Source organism: Falco biarmicus, chromosome 4 (assembly GCF_023638135.1).
Source record: "Falco biarmicus isolate bFalBia1 chromosome 4, bFalBia1.pri, whole genome shotgun sequence".
In the NCBI taxonomy this organism is placed as follows: domain Eukaryota; kingdom Metazoa; phylum Chordata; class Aves; order Falconiformes; family Falconidae; genus Falco; species Falco biarmicus.
In genome coordinates this window covers 28,684,227-28,704,582 of record NC_079291.1, presented here as the reverse complement: position 1 = coordinate 28,704,582, position 20,356 = coordinate 28,684,227, and the positions used below count along the sequence as shown (strand labels likewise).

The following is a 20,356-nucleotide window of genomic DNA, read 5'->3' as shown; positions in this document are numbered from 1 at the left end:
GTGGTTATATCTAGTTACCTGCCTGCCACTGTACGAATTTCCAGTCTATTTTCTTGTAATTTGTCATCAAAAGTTTTAAGTTCAATTCAATTCTAATAATTGTCATATTAAATGGAGACGAGATTTAGTAGCAAAGTTCAGACTAAACATTGGTCAAATCAGTCACCATATGTATCTGCATATCCCACACCAGCCCATAACCCTCAACAGCTCTGCGGTGAGAGGGACACCATATCCCAAAATTTCACTTGGCTACTTCAAATTATATTTTTACAACAACTTTCCAGATTTTAATGCCTGGTTTTGTAGCTGGAGCTCAATGCCAGCACTCAACATGTCTTGGCAAGGTTTACTTTACTATGATTGACTTAACTGATCCTCTACTCACGTACTGTTCCCCAGTTTTTGGTGTAAAATAATGGAGATAAAAGGTTTTGCTGCTTCACTAGGAAGTTGAAACCCAGTCAATAATGTAATGCTTGCAAAACACCTTCAGTCTCAGATGACAGCCATTATCAAAACTCAAGATATTAAAGTAGTAACAGCTCTGAGAACAAAATTTTTCCCACTGTGAGGTGGCAATGGGTGAATATTAAACATGATCAGAGAGAGGAGGGAAATACGTGGATTTTCCTTTGATGCCCAGTGATTTTTTTGTTTTTTTCTGCCAGTTCTTACGGAGCCAAGATTCAGCCTCTGACTGCCTTTTCTGCACTGGTGGCACACAGAGTAGCAGCAAGGGCACGTGCCCTTGGTGACCTTTGAGAGGCACAAGGGACAAACACAGCTGAGCCCTGCCAGTAGCTGCCCAAGAAGGCTGGTGAGGCTGGTGGTGGCAGAAAAGAGGAGCTTTTTGAGGTTGAAGACAGAGGGGAGAAAGAATAGCTCTGGGAATTAGAGCAGGAGGTATCTTGGTTGCCACTGTGCCTTTCTATAGGGTTGTTTATTACTATATAGCATGCAACAGAGCGCATGCCTTTTGTAGAGAAAGGTAAACAGGAGTGACCTCAGCACAGTGTTTCAAGCTTTTTAATTAGATCGCCCTTCACATTTTTTATCACGTTTCAGCTAGAGGCCAGACTGCAAATGCTGGCTGCTGCAAAGCCAGGCTGAGCGTGTTCCTACACGCGCGTGTCCCTGCATATTGATAATTCACAAACTTGTTCAGCTTTTTCTTACAATGTTTCCACCAGTGTGTCCTTACTGCTTTACTGTCGTGGCAGGGCGGCTACTGAACTAAGGAACACTGCTGGCTTCAGATACTGAGATCTTTTTCCTCTCTTTTAAAGAAATTATTCCACATACAGGAAAGCAGATGAAGGATGGGAGGCAACTTTTTCATAAAACACAATAGTAGCTCTTCCACAGTCTACAGTATAGGCAATGCTTTACAAACTATCTGAACTGTAAGCTGAAGGTATGTCCTGCTGTAGCCTTCCAGATTTGCAGAGGTTTTCCTGACCTGCCTGGTATGGTTCTGTGCTTTCTTGAGAAAGGTCAGCAGCTTCTTTCATAGACCATGCAAATCTGAAAGGAGCATGACTCATATTAATAACTTCTTTTGCTCAGTGGGAAACTTGACCTTGGCTTTAACATGCCTGCTAACGCCATAGAAGTGCTGGATTATCTCTTGTGGGCAACTGCCATTCCCAATTAAAAATTTGTATTACTATTTTAACAATAATATTTATTAATTATTAAACAATAATATTTATTAATTATTATTTAACCCACTTTAACCCACACATTTCACCCTCTCAGGAGAAAAGGGGGTTTGGGGTGCTTTTTGTTTTGTTTTGGGTTGGGTTGGGTTTTTTCATTTACTACCTGGCATTTAGCATCAGGTACACATCTGACTTTTCTGTCTGCAGAATCTGAGCATTTTGCCCTTTCTTTGGATTCTCACAGCACTTCTGTGGATCACAAAAGCTTTATTTCATAAATTCCATGTAATAAATAAAGAAATAAATACTTAATTACTTCAATGAAATCCTTTTTTTTGTTTGTTTTTAATAAATGGGAGAGGAAAATTATCTGCCCAGAACCATGCAAGTTAGGCGTAGAAAAGCTAAAAAAGCAAACAAATCATAACTTTCTAGACCATCTCATTCTAACAATTGTTTTCTAAAAAAATCAGGGCGAAGTTCCTACCATTATAAGCCCAGGGGAGTGATGTAATTACAGGAATAAGGGACGTAACATAAGGAAAGTTTTGTGATGAGTATCAGTTTGATCCCCCATATTCACTTCCTTGAATCAAGGCTTAATCAACCACTACAGCATCTGATTTGCCTCTCCTGTGAACCCTCTAGCTTCTGCTGAAGGAACTTCTACTTAGTTTAATTCAGATATACATATAAAAGCAGCTGGTGGTAATAAAATAACACTCCTTATTTTCCAAGTTCATTTCTCACCTGTACCCAAATACTGTCTTAAGGAAGCTACTTTGAATGTTTGTTTTGCTATATTTTTAGGAAAGCTTTTGAAATGTAGTATTTTGAAGAGTATAAAAATAATTAGCCATTTGGAGAATATAATTTGATAAAACAGTATATGAAAAGCCCCTGCCTTTTTGTAGCTACATAAAAATTAATTTGCCCACAAATTAATTTTAAACATATTTTGAAAACTTCCTTGAATGCTGCATTTAGTGCAAGGTGCTCTCCCTACCGAAATCCATGGGAAGAGGCGTCACCTTCACAACATGACAACCATGAAGAAATAACCTGAACTCTATTCAATGCCATAGAAATATTGAGGCTGTCATGACAACATCGTTTTAGAAACACTTCAGAAATACATTAGAAAGACTACTATTCACCTGTTTGGAATTTTAAAGTCACAACATGCTTTAAGCTATCACTGTGATACTTAGAAACAAAGCAAAGGAAAGCAAGATATACCTCTCTCCTTGGCTCTCGACTCAATAACTCTTTCTTGACAGTTACAGTGGCAATATTGGTGTAGATAAATACTATTTTATTTTATTTTATTAAATCTACCTTAATGGGTAAGTCTTGCCCATTATACAGCAGTCTTTCTTCATCAATGAAGACATTTTAATGAAGACAGCAGTAACAAATTTTATCCAACACAGTAACATTCCTGGCTTTATATAAAATAGACCATCTAATCAGGAGAAATTACTATACATGGTTTTAAAACTGTGGATTTAGCTAGTCTCTTTTCGTGTCTGTGACCATTGACACAATAAGCCACATGACTTTTTGGCATGTAAATACCCAAATCACTAAACACAAGTCCCTAATGTTTACCAAAGTCACCACACTTCTTCAGTGTTGTTGGTTACTTTAAACTCATAATGTTTTCAAAACACATGTTGGCATGTGAAATGAAAATCATCAGAAGAAAACAACCACAAGCACAGCTTTCAATTATGCAAGGTTTAACAATGTCAGATGTTCTTTTTTGAAAGAGTGAGCCTTATGTACTGAGTCTCAGACAGCAAGAAGCACAGTTATCCGAAAGTCAACCTCATTTTTTGGGCTCTGAGAGAATGTCAGCTAAGACTACTGTGATTCCTCCAGTGCAACATTTCAAGAGGATGCTAGATCTAAATGGATTCTGGATTTCATTTATTTAAACAAATAGCATGCTTATTGAACCATCTTCTTTACAGGTCTTCACCTGGGAAAAAAATGGGGTAGACATTTGCAAAACTGCCATGATGTACCCCTTACATTCAAGGTGGGATACAGTTCCCACATTCAGGCATGTCATTTTAGATGTCTGTCTGCTTGTAAAGAAGGTGTCCAGCTCCCATTACTGTCAGTGAAGATCTAGTCTATAGAGCAAGTGAGATATCCAGTGCAGAGAACTGGTCAGCTCACCTTAAAGGAGATATCTACATTACTGACTAGACTCCTGTTGACTACAGTGGGAATTTGGACATACATGTGCAAGCATCAACATGTAGTTGCATAAATGTAGATGTCTGAGTTTGTCAGCTGAATCCCATTCCCAGTATAGGCTGTAGAGGAGAGCCAAGTGCAGACCTGTAATTTTCCAAAGAGAATTTTAATCCTCCCTCATTAGCAAGGAGAATTTGCTAATCACCAGATGTCTAATCTCACCTGTAAAACCACTTCATGTTGTGCACATAACTCCATGTTAATTGGCCCAAAACCAGGACTCAAAGTGCTGTGCCAGTTATTGGACTTCCCACCAGCACAGCTGTGTCTCCTCTCTCCTGCTGCAGCAAGGATTGTGTCTTGGCACTAGGGCACCCTTTTCCTCTGGGAGACCCACGACCCACATCCAGGACAGCAGGATTTTAGATGTTGTGTGTCTCACAGTGTTCTGAACTGCTGGTGGGAAGGGCTTCTCACCCTCCCTCTTGATCATTTTTAGCACTTCAGTAAATCTTGGCTTTGTTCTGTTCTATGACTGGACTTCTATGTGCTTTTGGCAAGGAAGGGATTGTTCCCTGTTGGACTCCGGTTAAAGCTATCATAAGCTCATGCTGGGGTCTGGGACTTAGAAAGAGACAATAATAGCTTTCTTGGTTAAAAAATAAATAAATCACCAAGATCTCAGGAGAAATAACTGGGTCCTGAGCCTACCAGGTTTATAGGTACAGGAATGTTGTAGGATGTTGCATACCACAGCATCACAACACAATTGGCTTGTAATTGTAAAAGTAAATGACAAATATATAAATTGTGTCCTCTTAATGGTTATAGGATAGCATCCAACATAAACAGTAAAAAAAAAAACAACAAAAAGCCTCAATGCATACACAGTGATACTGTCTGAAAGCTCCTCCTGATTGCTGTCTTGGACATATGGTACACATTCACTTGTAATTCATTAAAAGCTTTTTTGAATGACATCAAAAAGGGAAATACACAGCACATATTGACCTCAAGGATATTTAGTAATGGGTAGTGCAGCTGGGATTGTCTAATTATTTCCATAAGTATCAGTTCATCAGAATAGTAAACTGAGTCCTAGTGAATGACACAGACTGTTATAAGAAGGAACAGGAGGGAATTTTTTTTTTCATTGACCTAAATAAATTTGCATCTGTTAATAAATCAAAGTAACATGTGAGTAACAAATATTTTTAAATTTTATCTCTTCTTTGAGTTTACTTTTGGTGAAACTGATTTCAAATACTTACTTTTTAGAATATCTACTTTACTATCATTCTGCTATGCAACTAAAGATGCCATAAAATGAAGTATTTCTTCTCTGAACAGAAGTTATTTTAGGGGCCAGTTAATTAACTGATGTGCTACCTGAATTTATTCCTATACTAAGTCCCTCATTAGACAATTCCGAGACCATTCAGGAGCTTCAAACAAATTTTGGTAGTACAGCAGAGATAATTTGCCATACTTTTGAAAAGAATAATTAGCAAATACATGGCAGTAGTTACAATTACTTTCAGTATTCCTACCCTTATTATATACAAAGGCACGTAAAGGAAGATTAATATATTTCAAAAGCTAGTCTCTGATAGTCTAATCTTTTTTGGCAGGCTGTTGTTAACTAGAAAAGCCTAATCATTTCCTGAATCTTTAAGAGCTGTTCAGGTGTGTTCTTGTGCATACCTTGGAAGCACCAACTCCTCCTTAAAAGGAAATATCCTTCATCAGACCTTTTTGATGCCCATGTTAATTTAGGTCCAACCAGAAGTTCATTAGAGCACTTGTAATCTGTTTAGAAACTAGTACAAGGAAAGTTTAGTGAAAGTCTAAGCATGACTGTGCAGTGATGCATACAGAAATGTAAACTTACATAACTAGTTTAATATTGCAAACACAGTTAGAACTAAAAGTTCAGCACTGCATGAAAGCAGTACAGACAGTCCTGATCTAGAGGTTATGTCAACAGGACAAAACCCAAGATTTGTATGTAACTAGCCCCCTTGGTTGCCTGAGCACTCCTCAGTCCATGTGAAGGGCTTCCTTCACTCTTGTGAGCATAAATTGTTAAAGATTACACTGGAAAAAACATGTCAAAAACCGCCTGTCAGCTGAAGAACTGGATCAGAAATGTATGGGAAAAGGAGATAGTATTAGATCCCAGCCTGCAGAGTATGAAGATAACTAAGGTCAGTGAAGACTGTTACTTCTTAGGTGGAAGGAGGAAGTAGAAAAGGGAGAATTTAAGTGATAACTGAGAGTCTACCACACAGTACCCCAAAAGGGAGGATATTTAGAAGATGCCAGCATCTGCCTTTTAAGCACTGGAGTTTGACTAAGCCAGCTTTGGGACACAGAGTCCTTGCTCAGCCTCTCATCACAAGCTATCTGTGTGACAGAGAGGTGTAATACTTTGTTCCTCCCCTCAGCACTCTGTCAGTCTTGTTCCCTCTGAACCAGATCACAGTGCCATGGTAGCCAGCACCAGGAGTAGCCACCATGGACATGGCAGTCTGAAATGCAGGAATCACCCACTGGCAGAAATCCTACTGCTTTTGTCTGAAGTGCCAAAGTATTTTTCCTCAGAAGAGATTACTACTCAGTACATGTGAATGAGCTGCCATGGAAAAAAAACTAGCTACCCCAAAGGAAAACAATACTGTGACCACAGAATACAACTTTATGAGCCGAACTAACATCTTCTCTAACACAAGAGATTTAAGCCAGGTTTATAATTAGGGTAATTTATTCTGGTGATCAGTTGTAGTCTGCGCACAAGTACTATAAGGCAGCTGCCTTCAGAAATTTGCCCCATCTCCTCTATTCCAAGATAATTCCTCATTAATCCTAGGATGCCTTTTCCTATTTGGGCCCTCAGGGACCATATAACTTGGAGGTGACTATGAAGTGTAATGTTAGGGGATACCTAGGATTTTCAGTGTTCAAGGCATGGAAAAAAGATTGTGAACATCTAAACAAAGAAAAAAAAAGTGGTTTTGGACTGGGGGAAGTGCTGATTCCAGCTGCACAGGCAGGTGCTGCAGCTCTTGGAAGACAGAACAACCATGGTGTGGAGCTGGTAGGGAAAGCAGGTGATTTAGGAAAAACTGTGCCCTTGAACTGCATGGCATCAGATCTAGCCCAGTCCTGATACAGCCAACCTCTCCATCAGTTGGGAGCTGTCCATATATGTTATTTAAATGGGAAGCCCATTTTTATTTCTCTTCTTAAGAGTTTTATTTCAGTTAGGGTTAAATGCTTTACACATATCTTCAAACACTTATCTTTTGCCTCTGCTTTTCAAACTTGCCTTTTCCTGGATTAAATAGTATCAGTGGAAGGTCACCGTTAGCACACATTTGCAAAAAACCAAACCAAACCAAAAACAAAACCACCAACTCCATTTTAACCATGGTCTGTCCTGGCAAGGGAAGCACCCAGTGATATGCTCATAGGAGTCATAAAGTGCATGATCGGTGAGCAGGGATGTTTACACTGATCCCTTCAGATGAGAAGGACAGCATTTTCTGACCTTTGGGAGCATATGAACATTTAGTCAGGACATCATTTGGTAGTAAACACATGCTACCTGTATGAATAACACCTGTTTGATGTCAGTCATGTTATTTAAATTATATATATGTACAAAATGCTAGATTATTGGAGAGGGAGAGGCTACAGCAAAAGAGAGAAAGGTCCTTGCCTCAAGAATTGGCATTGCATTGAGAAATACAAACAGTTAAAGGAAAGTAATTGTCACTTGGTAATTCCCTCTGACAGTCTGAGACTAAAGAATAAATTAACTGAAATTCTCTGTGCTGTCCACACCCTGTCCAGCATTGTGCAGTACATTCAAAATGTTGTCAAAGAAAGGGTCTTGACTGATGCTACCCTTGTAGTAAAGATATCTGATATGTTCTTCACATTTTCATATGTGAACTGTTGATTCATCATCATCTAACTCTTTGGTGTGAGATGGCTGAGTCCTAAAAAAGACCCTTCAGAAACAGAATATGAGATTTCTACCCACACAACTTCATTCCCGGGTTATGTCAGTAAAACATTATGAAACCCTACCAGTGAACAAACCACATCAGTAGTTGAATCTACACTGCTAAAAACATTTGACTCCTGAAGAGGTCTATGACCTTCATGGTTTCAACAGCTTGTATCCACTTTGTTTCAGAAATAGCCCCTCTGGAATAGCCTGGCCTTTTCTATGGTTTCTATGGCCTACTACTTAGTCTGAGTTTCCTTTGCATCTCATGTGGTGCACCCAAACCCCTAAGACATACTGATTACTCCTTGTCTTTTAACACTCCATAGTGCTGTGTATGAGTGCTGAACTGTCACAATGTCACAATGACATTACACAGAAAGCAAAAACACAGAGAGATATTTTCATAGCCCACATTGAAGGCTATGTGTTGCATGCTCCAGGATATATTGTGACAGTGTGCAGAAATGAGGGCACAAGGACCATGTTCCAGGACTGCAGAAGATATAAAGAACCAAAACTGTCCTATAGAAATTAGTTCTTAGGAGCAAACGTGGGAACGAACTATTCTCAAAACCAAACCCACTTTCATCTGAAAAATGAATTAATTGGTTCAGTCCAAGAAGCAACCTGGAAGTTAATATATACTCCATGTCAATGATCCACCCCAGGATATGGACTAGGCAGTGAAGTCACTCTACCACTTGTTCAGGTTTCAACCTCTCACTAGCAGAAATCTTCACCAAAACTGTAGCCACCTGTTCCACAGACTCGGTTTACATCTAACCTCATGTCTTTAACCAAAATACAAGATGTATCACCTTCATTCCATTTTGCCTTTCATCATGTTTATCAGCACAACAGAGAAAATAAAGCCAGTGAGGATCTTGGAAGACAATTCCATCTTTTCCCAGTCCTCAAGTTAAAATCAACTATACAAAAGTTTTCCTTGTAGACAACTGCTTGACTTGACCTTAAAAAAAAAAAAAAAAAGAAAGAAAGAAAGAAAAAGAAAAGAAAAGAAATTAACCAACAGCTCCAACAGACACCAACAGCTCCACCAGTAATCTGGCCCAGTGCTTAACTATCCATACAATTAATTGCCATTTTCCTAATATCTTTTTTTTTTTTTTTTCCTTACTGTAATTCAGTGCTACAGCAGATCTGGACGACACCAGATTACATTGCTTTTGCAAGAGTCTCTCATATTTTTTCTAAAATGAATCGCATGTTTTCCACTGCACCAAACCCAGTTCCATCTGTTTTTTCTCAGAGGCCATGTCCTTTATACCCCTTCAGTTTTGCTTTCTTCCATAATTCCTATCACCCATATCTTTCTTGAAATAATCAAAAATTAGACATAGCAGTCCAGCTAAGGACTTAACAGTGCTATGCAGAGAAAAAACTACTCCATGTGTTTCACATATGACTCTTCTGCGCTTTTGTGAATTTTTCTTTTTTTTCACAGCGGTTTGACATTTTTGGCTTCTGTTCAGTTTTCCATCCAGTATATCTCCTAGATGCTATTCTGCAGAAAATCGGCCTACAAAATCGTTCCCAACCTCTACTTATTGACAGACAATCCCTACACATGGATCTTGTGCTTCTGCATGAAAGAATGACCTCTTGTTTGTGTTTCAAATCCATAACAAGTTTGTAGCAATTGCCAACTTGTTTTACCCCCTTTGCCTTTAGAGTGCCTTTCCATGAATAACAATAAATTTCTATTCAAACTTATTTTCTTTATTCTGTTGTCATTCCTCTTTTTTTCTAAAGAATCATCATTATAATTTCGTCATCACTTTCATGCAAATGTTCTTCCTTGATTGCATTCTACTGTAGAAAAACCCATCTTCAGTTACTTCTCTCACCTCTTGAAAGAAAATTTTGTTCCCAGAACTTTTCAAGAATTTAAGAGATATTTTTTCTCTCTTTCCTGTGTTGCCCAACAGATGCCCAGGCATGTAATGGTCTCTCTAGTCCTTTCCTTTAGCTAGACTAATGAAACATCATCTTCTTAACATCATCTTCTTAATACTCCTGGTCTGATGGACCAAAACCCACTAGTTTGTCTTTCTCCTGATGCAGGGAAAGCCCTAGAATAAGTAACTTGCTTACATGAGGCAGCTCCTCTGCCCTTAACCTTTCTTTCCTCCCTGTCTTTCTGGAATAGGTATATAACTCGACATTTAGTCCTGTGAACTCTCTCTATAGGTATTTATTGACTTAACTCACCATTTTGATAATGTAGGAAGTTTCCCTGTTTAAGGTACACAAAGTGTTCAGCAGAATGACTGCCTTTAGTGCTTCCTATGACCTTTACTTAGACCACTTAATTACTTACAGGAAAAAAGAAAATATTTCTTTCATAGGAAAGCAATGAACCACATTGACTTGACCCTTATTTTAAAGGCAAGAAGAATTATAGTGATCATTCAAGAAATGTGCAAATTCTTCACACTTAGCAGTTAAGTCCTTCCTAAAACAGACATGCAAACTTCATAGGAGGGAATAAAATGCATTGCCTTGGTTTTTTTTCCTTTGAGAAAACGTGTATTATGGAGAACTTGTAAAACACACATCAGGCTCAGTAAATTCTCGCAAGTTGTTCTGGTTAGAAACAATTATGATTAAATAGCTGTCTTTGATGTAACTCCGTTTAGTTAAAAGAATCAGATATGTTCCCTCTCTCTGGTTTCTGGAAAACCACAAATAATTGTTTTGCTCGGTTACAGAATTAGGACTTTTGGACAACATAGCTCAGTCTTTCTCAGAAAGTTCAAGAAGTGTTGTGACATATTTCTTTACACTACCTGATTTTTAATTCTTCCAACACGCACCTCTAGCCAGATTTTCTCCATTCACTGCACCAAATCCCTGACAGCTCTGCTGGTGCCAATGCTACAGTAGTACACGTCACTTGGTTTTGGTTTGGAGAATTACAACATTTTAGTTAGCTGCTCCCTGTAAAGAAACTAGAAAACTTCTTAACTTCTGGTTTGCAAATGTGATTTCTTTCCCCAGCTTAGCCAATGGTGTAATTAAGCTTACCTTAGTCAACAGAATTTACCCCACTCCCATTTCCCCAGCTGGTATTCTGAAACTATGGGCTTTCCGTTTTGTACTACCCCATCTAGGTTTAGCATTAACTGCTGTGACCGAGAAGGGGCAAAAACCTATAACCTCTGAAGGACACAGAAGTCCACAGCTGCTCCACAAAAGACTCCTTTTCATCCCCTGTGGGTATTGGATATTATCAGTTTATATAGCCCTACTTGGATCAGTCAGGCAGCGGTGGAGGTAACTCTGCCTCTCAGACATTCATTAACCTTAGGCAGAATCTTTCCAATAATTTTTATGTTGACAAAAGTTAACGATGTAGGATGCATTCATAATTCCCATATTCGTAACCCAAATGGTCAACATTCATAACCTATTACTCAAGGAATTCAGTGAAGAATGTTGGGTGATAATGAGCCACTCCTTTTATGCCCACGAAAACATGACCTTGTCTCAGAGTAAGGCTGCAAGTACAGTGCCATGACTACAGCTACTACCAGTGTTTATTAATAACATTACTGTTGAGATTGAGTACAATACATATATGTCCCTGTGCTACTATAGATATGCGGGTGTTGATTACAATTAATGGTGACTAGCCCACAAAGCCTGCAATATCAGTGTTCCATTTTGGTCTGATTTCTGACAAAAAAATCAAAAGCCAGAACTTCTTAAATTTATTTTTAAGCCTTTCCTGGCTGAATCAGAGGCACAACACAAATGCAAAAGTCACAAAGCAACTGACACTAAAGGACAGTGAGTGAAGACCTTTTATAGCTCCATCCTGTTAATTACAACCCAGCTACATGGAAAAGGTAGGTGTTCACCTGTGATTAAGGTAACTGGTCAAATAATAGCCCTGAGTCCGTGTGTGTTGCTTGTAGGTGCAGGCTGGGTGTTTTGCTGGTGCTCTTCTGGTCTGTTGTAGAAGTCAAAAGCAGTAATGAGCTACAACGCTTGTAAGATATAACATGCTTTCTTTGTATTTGACTGTTATTTTGAAGGAATGTTCCAGTAAAATGGGGTGTCTACTACTTTTGCATACCATACATTGTATTCTTTTTAGTGTTAATGCTTTGCTAGACAAATGAATTCTTATTTCTAAGTTGTGTTCTGGGGTGTTTTTTTGGTGGGTTTTCTGTTTGTTTGTAGTAATGTTGGTCTTATAGTTAATAGTTCTTTAAAGTAAATATCTCTTCTAGTTCAGTCAGTTATGACTGGTGTTAATTAATAATATTTGACTGTATTTAATTTTGCTTTTCCTCTCACTGACTGTTTTTGGATAGATGAACAAGACATGCGGAGGCACGGGTGTATATTGTCTGTTTGGAATAAAATACTTTTCAGATGCAGTGAATGTTTTCTAAAGCTCCACACATATTTTTGGATAAAAGAACAAATAGCATTTCTTCTCAAAATCATGTTATAATATTTTACCTTAATGTCACCCTCACCCCCAGAACTATAAGGGCATTACTGTGAGCTATCATTTCGTGTCTTGCTTTGTTGCTTTCTTTTATTGATGGGAGTCTTATCTACTTGACACATGTGGTTTAGTCCTGAACATTTGCTTCTGCAAAATGTTAGACTGTGCTAACTTATTTTTTATTGAAGTACAGAGTAGTTAACTGTAATTAGATTATGAGTTGATGTTTCTCAGTAAGTTAGATCAGGAATCTTTTTCCAGGAGATTTTTTTCTTGTTTTTTCTTGCTCCTTTTTTTGTTCATTTTCTTTTTTTTTTTTTTTTTTAATCTGCTTGTTCATGGTTTGGTTTGTTTATCATCCTCACTTTGGAGATGATCATTAACCTGCATAGAGTATAACATCACTCTCAAAGGAAGAAACGGTGGGAGGCGGGCGGGAGGAAGCTGCTTTCTTCTCAACACCCCATGCTTCTCTTTCTTGCACCATCAGTTGCTGGCACTGCTCATCTTGCATACCCTTTTTGGACTGACTTTTCTATGCAGGGGGATGCTGAGGCTTTCTCTTACCAGGCATGCATTGTGTAGGACAATGGATTTGGATTTTAATTGACACTTTATTGCTACTGTGTGTGAATAACTGATAATGAAGCTTTGAAAAGTGAAAGTGTGTGTGTGTTTCAGAGGTACCAAACACTCCCTAGCTGCCAGTGATCCCAAGTAAGGTGTGTGGGTGCTTAGCAGCCCTGAAAACTGGTCAGAGTTGTTTGGGTTCATAGTACCCCCATTCTTCTACTTAACTACTTATGTGCTCTGTCAGCTCCACACTAGCACCAAATCCAGTCATTTGCTTTCTAGGTGGGGTGCTCCTATGCTTAATAATTTAACTGTGATTATAGTTTCTTCTGAAAATAAGTTAATCACCTGTTCTAACAAAAACTGAGGCACGGTGAGGAGTTGGTCTCACTCCCATTGAGATGAATAAGAAAAAACCTGTTGCCTTTGGTGAAGAAAATACTGTGCACAGCTGTGAACCTTTGGGCTGGGACAGCAAAGTACTTCAGCTTACTGTTTTCTCTCCTGAAAATCTGTAAACTCAGATTTTTTCATAGCAGCAGAAGCCAAAGCTTTTGATAATTCTCTGGAACATAGCACAGCTGTAGATGTATGTTATGCAGGCTTAATGTTGAGTTGGTAATATAAACTCTAGGTAGTGCTTATGAGATAAAGTAATAATAGCTCTAACATGTAGGAGTTTGAATCTAACTGAATGTATAGGGTCCCAATGTGCAGGAGGTGATGATGCCTAATAATGCCTTTTATGCTGACCAACATGTAAAATGTAACCCAAATCCCATGGGGAATGCAGAAGAGGGAAGCCTGAATTAGGCAGAGTTACTTGTTACTTGAGAATAACTTCAGCTAGTAACTAGTTTAATTATCTGGGGCTTGGCTTTAGGATAATGGTATTTGAGTGGCTGGGAAAATAACGTTAGTTTCCATAAACACTAAAGGCGTTAGTGGAAGCAGGCAGTACAGATTCCAGCCCGTGAGGGTGGGACTGGGGAAGGGTTCCTGCTGGGCTGTGAGGTAAATCTGTTTACCTGATTTCTTCCCGGGGGGCCAGGGAAAAAAAAAAAACCCCAACACTCCTGAGCTAATCTGAAACAAGAAAGAGCCTTACTTGTGCCAAAACAAAGCCCCACACAAATTGCTGGGAAAAGATGGGGAATAAATAAGCAAAATGCAATGCTTTGCTTCTCTTAAAAACAGTGCGTTCAGCTAGTTTTGTTCTTCATGTCATTTGGGAGTGGGAAATGAAAACACTTATTTTTAATAACAATTCTTAGTTCAAATTCATCAGTATATCTTTGCTCTTAGCTAGAACTTGCTGAATGCACTCAAGCCATGCCCAGGTTCGGTACGGCCTTGCAGACAGCTTTCACAGGCCTGACTGTGACAAGTGGCTCTTCTCCAGCTGCCCGCTCACCGCGGCTTGGCGGCGGTGTGCCAGACTAAATCCCCCCTGCTCCAGCCAGGGCGAGACCCGGCCTGGAAAGCGCTCCCTGATCTCTGGGCGGCTGGCGGGGCCGGCGGCCTGCGGGCCCTCGCCGGGGGGGCTGCCGAGGGCAGGCGCCCGCCATACCGGGGGAGCCTCTCGGGGGGCCCCGCTACCCCGGCCCCGGCCCGCACCTGAAACCCGAGCCGAGGGCGGGCGGGCGGGCGGCGCCCAACGCTATAAAGGCGCGGCCGGGCGGAGGGCGGGGGCGTGGGCGCTGCGCCCCGCCGGGGCGGCGTGAGGGGCGCGGGCACCGAGCGGGCTGTGCGGGTAAGCCGAGATAACGTGGGGGGAAACACCGCCGGGAATCTGCCAAAAAGGATGTTTAAAGAAACTTTTTTTTTAAAATGTCAGTTTGATTATTCATTTTGTTATTGATATTATTTTAGCCTTCATCAAATTAATGTGTGTGGGGTTTGCCTTTTTTTTTTCTTTTTTTTTTCTTTTAATCTATATATGTGATACATCAAGAAAAGCCCAGGGAAACTTGGAGCATCAGCCATTTACCGCCTCTAAATCTTGCTCTGCTGGTGTATGGTGTAACATATGGCATGTGTCTGTAGTCTTTATGGCTACAATCACGCTCATGTTATGACTGCTCGACAAGTTTTAATCAACCATAAGATAATGAGGGAAATCCTCTGTTCTGTAATAGATCCTCCACAATAATTTCTGTATAAATGATCTAGGGATTTAGCATAGAAGACTACTAAAACTGGCTCCTGACCTAGGTTCCATTGGAATAGTCTGCACCGTTCTTAATAAAGTAGTTACTTATCGCACTGTTACATACATTTCTTTAGTCATTATATTTAAGTAAGACAATGCTGAGAGCAAAATGTAATGCGTTATGGAAAAACCCACAAATATTTTAATGCAAACTCTTTACATATCTACTAGTTCTAAACATCTATTGCTCTTTTAATGCAGGTTTTGATTAATGTGACTTTATCTCATAAGCATACGACAAAGAACAATGGCGGATATCCTTGACACTGGTAAGCCACAGGTCTGAAAGCTGTGTGTGTTTGAGGGATATATTCCAAGGCTCCAAATCTAAAGGTACATTTTAAGTCTTTACTGATTGCCATATGGTTTTACTGAAGACAATACATTTCTAGTGAAATAAAGCCACCACCTAGAAAATGTTTATGCATGAATCATTCCACCAAGTTCAATAAAATTCATTTACATGGGTAAAACTATTTAGGTGAGTCCTAGCCTAGGCATGGAAATGCTCCTAAGATCAGCTCAGTAAGGTGGAAGCACATCATTGCCTTCAAATGGTTGTCTGAACCACTGTTTATAGACTGATGTTAAAAACAGTATGTGGAAAATTCTACTTGTAGCAAGTCAGCAGTTAAAAGTAAAGGTAAACTGGGGGTGGCTGGTGTGTGGAGCCTCTGTTCTCCCCGTGCAATTCACAGCAGGCTCCCTACTGTGGTTGCTCCTCAGTTTCTTTACCCGTGTATTACATCTCATTTTCTGCATTTAGAATCATAAGCTTTCTGGAGTAGGATTCTTCTTTTGTGTAGCTTTCTAAAGCCTCTTGCACAAAGGAAGTGGGACATATGGCAACTGCAATACGAAGAAATAATTAAGATGGTTATTACAGGCAAAGGCATGATTCTTCCCTTAACTCACATCTATTCCATGTTACCTAGAGCAATTATAACCTTCACTATAAGCAATTCTGCTTGTTTCGGTTTCCTCTTATTTGCATTAAGTTGTGTAGGTTTTTGCAGTTAATTCTTGCTTTTAGCCTTTGATAGCCTTTCTGTATAAATATATTTTAATTGTAAAAAATGAAGCTTGTTTCCATCTGAGAAATGGAGCTGGAAGCTTTTTTCTGGAGTAAGGGAGATGAATCTTTCTTGAGACTTCCTTTCTTTTCAGTTTACTAAGAACATGAGGGAAAACTGTTCATTAGGATTTAAATGCTAAAGAATCAGCAGGAATAGTTGCAAGAAACTGGTTCAAAAGATGAGTTATTACGTTAAAAAGAAAAAAGTCTGCTTTTTATTTCACAGAATCTGCAAGCAGGGGATATGACAACCCTTCTTTCCAACATGATGAAAATCTTGAACAAAGTGACCAGTTAAAGCCCAAAAGAAGAAAGTAGGTATTCTCTTCTTTGAACTTAACACATTGCCCGCTCATGTCCTGAGTGTATGGAAGGGGGGGAGTTTAACATGGCTTTGCTAGAAAAAAATCATTTTAACTAGTCTTGTGTATTTTCCCCTAGGAAAGAAAATGTGAAGACAGAGAAACGTGTGGTTGGCATTTGTGAGCTGGTTAGTGTCCAGTTTGATGATCTGCGTTGTATTTTCTTTATTTGCCATTGTGAGTTGTTTATGAATTATAATTAATAGGCAATTAAAAACTAGAGAAGAAGCCTGAGGCCTATTGATGCTAGACCTCTTTAGAATCGGTTAGGTCAGATTCTTCCCTTGGTGTATTGGTAGCACTGATAGCAGTTTACCTTAGTGCTGTTGGAGGATGAAGCTCACCCCTGCTAAGGCTGATCTAGCACATATATGCTGCATAGTCCCTTGCCTTGTCTCTATTTATAAAGGATTTTTTCCTGTGTTTGACATCTGAGGGATCTAGTCTTTGAGAGAACCAGTGATATGGTTTTGTGTCAGTTTTCCGCACAACAGCTATTTCCAAATAACTTACACGTGGACTTGTTTATTCTGGAACAAGATAAGTTTTGTTCTTTGGTTTATTCCATGTCCATTTACACTTTGGAAGAGGGTTAGGACAGTGAGGAATAAAATGTTCTGATTTCAGATTAACCACATCCAGGAATAGCTAAGGCAGTTTAAATTCACATCCTTCTTTAAACCAAACAAATGTTCAAGGGTAGACAAGCCTTAAGATACAATCTCTGCTGCAAACATTTTTCTGCTAGCAGATATAACCCAGGTGCTGGTCAATAACTCATTCTTGTTTACATTTCAAAGGCATTATCTTAGTAAATATGTAACTTTACTGGAACACAAAATGCAATATATTATACAGAGAAGATCATCACTTAGACACATGTAGGTCATATGCTTTGGGGTTTACTTTCCTGCTGAGTTGGGGAAAAACCGTGTGTCCTGCCAATATTCAATTAGCAGCCTTACTAAGTACTGATTTAAAGATGTAAGGGGACGAACTACAAAATTCTGATGTTCTGAATTTACCTTCAGTTGGTGTGTTGTTGCTACTTAGATTATATAGGCAGAAACAAAGCATGTTCTGTAAGTCTTCTGTACTGTAACAAATACACACACTCTCAGGCATAACTTCACTCTCTGTTTTTAATGCTTATGTAGTTTTGCTATGCTGACTGGGTGGATGTCCTTCTGATGGTAGTTGGTTTGATCGCAGCTGCTGCAAATGGTACTGGATTGCCGCTTATGATCATTGTCTTTGGAGAGATGACAAACAGCTTTGTGCTGAGTGGTGTGAAATCAAATATGTCAGAAGGTAAAAAGTTAAAACTAGACTTCTGTATTTACCAGTTATGTTTTGCTACAGGGACTAAGATTTTTTCCCTCCCCAGACTATGCACTGGTGCACATCTAAACAAGCATGCAATGAGCAAAATTCATCCTGCTGCAAATGACCCAGTCATTTTAATCCATCTCTAATGGCTAGGCCAGGAAAAAAAATCGCATTGGATGTGCTCTTTATGAATGAACTTCAACATTGGTAAGATAGTAAGGAGCATGACTGCCTTCTGTATTGTCAGTTATCAGGCACTAATTACTGGAAGCCCCTTAAAAATAAATGTGTGTTTTCCAAATGATTTTTTTGTTTTGCAAAACTCTACTTGCAAAATAATAATAAAAAAAAGATTCCCAAACTGATGACCCTAGATTGCCAGGAGTTATTTTCTACATGTAATGCATTGACAAACATTACTATTTTTTTCCCCCTACACAGATACTTCAGTAAATAGTTCCAGCTGTTCATTGATTCCAGGCATAGATATAGAAGGTGAAGTGACAAAGTAAGAGTCTTTGTAGTTATTCTGTCAAAGGAGTATTGGGGGATTGTCTTTTACTGTGTTATCCCTTTGAGCAGATGCCAAATGTTTGATTTCTCAAAAAGGGTTCCCAATAATGTATCAGAAGCTTCAGTATTTACTTTGGTGGGGTAAATGAAGACTAATTGTTGCTTTGTGTGCCTAACTCATAAGATACAGTGGAGTCATATGGCCTTTTGTTACTTTATCACAGGTTTGCTTACTACTATGTGGGAATTGGCTGTGCTGTGTTGATACTGAGCACCATCCAAGTATGGACATTTTTGATTGCTGCTACAAGACAGACAGCAAGGATCCGGAAGAAGTTCTTTTTTGCAGTGCTCCATCAGGAGATGTCTTGGTTTGATACTATCCAGATAGGAACTTTGAACACCAGACTGACAGAGTGAGGGCTCTGTTCTTTTTTTTTGGCCCATTTAAAAGAAAATTGCCATTTATCTTCTATGGAAAAAGAATAAATTAAAAAACCACACACAGCCAAAAGAAAAACCGAGCAAACACAAACATAGTGTGAAATATGACAACTCTGAGGAAGAAATTCATTATTTTCAGCTTCATTTATGTAGTTTCTGTGATATATGCATTGGAACGGTTTTTTGTGTGAGATGTCTGATGTTGGCTTTCTAACGTGCATGAAGTATGTGGCAGACAGTACTAGATAAAAAGCTCTGCTGTCTCCAGCTAGTTTACAAATACTGAAAGCTCTGACACTTAATATTGAGTGGAAATGAGCTTGCATTTACATCCAGCCAGATCTTGGGCTAGACTCCATCCAGTCAAAGTCTTTGGAGCTTTTCCACAGATTTAAATAGACTTAGGGATGAGGACTGTATGCCCCAGGATGTGATGGGACTATATGCATATGGGAATATATGCAGATTTATATATTTTTTTCTGGTTTTTAAGGTAGCTTTGGATAGAGCTGTGTCCTGAAAGGTGTAAGAGAAGCTTGAATGAAATCACTCTCAGCTCTGTTATCTATGTGTTCTGGGAAGAGAAAATGGGGAAGGAAATGTGTATGAAAAGCAGGTTCTTCCAAATAACAGTTGTTCTGATTGAATGGAGATAACCCTTGATCTGAGTCTGTAGCCAGAACTAACATAAAATACAGCAGGGTGCTGAGTGGGAGGAATCATTTGGAGATGGTCATGGGAGGTGAGGAGGCTGTTTGGCTGTTTACTTGTATTGCTCGATTTGGAAGCTGGATAAGGAAACCAGGTCATTTGTGACCCAGTGTCAGGGCACAGAAACAGCTGAGAATGCTGGAAAATAAAGAAAATGAGCCCTGAAAAATAGGAGGTTTCTGCTGTGTTTTGGCCACACAAGAGGCTAATGGTACTGTTCAGTAGCTGTGGTTAGAAATTTCACTGTGCCAGTTAGGAAATGGCAAAGCTTCTGACATTAGGCCACACAGTGTGAAACGGAGCTGGGGGGAAGTTAGAATAAAGGGCATTCAAAGCTAACAAATCTTTTTTTTATTATTATTATTATCATTGTTTAAAGTGACATCAACACCATCCACGAAGGCATCGGAGACAAGATCTGTATATTTGTACAGTTCTTTGCCACGTTTCTGGCAGGGATTATTATAGGATTCGTCCACGGGTGGAAGCTGACACTGGTGATTTTGTCAGTCAGCCCTCTGCTTGCTGCATCAGCAGCAGTTTGGTCAATCGTAAGTGTGGGGGGATTGATAAACAAACCAAACCAGAAAAACATTACAACCCTTATGCACAGGAAAGGGGGAGGAATGGGAGAAACCTAGTGTGGTTTCTAAGTTGGGAAGTTGGCCCCGTGCTTACTTTATGACTTCTCCTCCTTCTGTAGCTTTTCTCTGAGTTCCCAAGCATGTGCTTGTAAGTTATATTCCTTGTGTCCACATGCTCTG

The 20,356-nt window shown here is 39.3% G+C and overlaps 1 protein-coding gene across 2 annotated transcripts in view; it reads left to right on the top strand.

Annotated features, from left to right (window-relative positions):
• The window catches only part of ABCB5 (ATP binding cassette subfamily B member 5), a 68,171-nt gene that overhangs the window by 9,308 nt on the left and 38,507 nt on the right, over positions 1–20,356 (top strand). The window contains exons 2-8 of one of the 2 annotated variants that reach the window (XM_056334728.1): positions 15,360–15,427; positions 16,460–16,547; positions 16,675–16,723; positions 17,753–17,906; positions 18,366–18,432; positions 18,662–18,853; positions 19,972–20,143. In XM_056334728.1, coding sequence (XP_056190703.1) covers positions 15,406–15,427; positions 16,460–16,547; positions 16,675–16,723; positions 17,753–17,906; positions 18,366–18,432; positions 18,662–18,853; positions 19,972–20,143 — 744 coding nt within the window. In that variant the 5' untranslated portion in view covers positions 15,360–15,405. Of the gene's footprint in view, positions 1–15,359; positions 15,428–16,459; positions 16,548–16,674; positions 16,724–17,752; positions 17,907–18,365; positions 18,433–18,661; positions 18,854–19,971; positions 20,144–20,356 lie in introns of those variants that run through there. The other variant, XM_056334729.1, reaches the window with a different exon arrangement.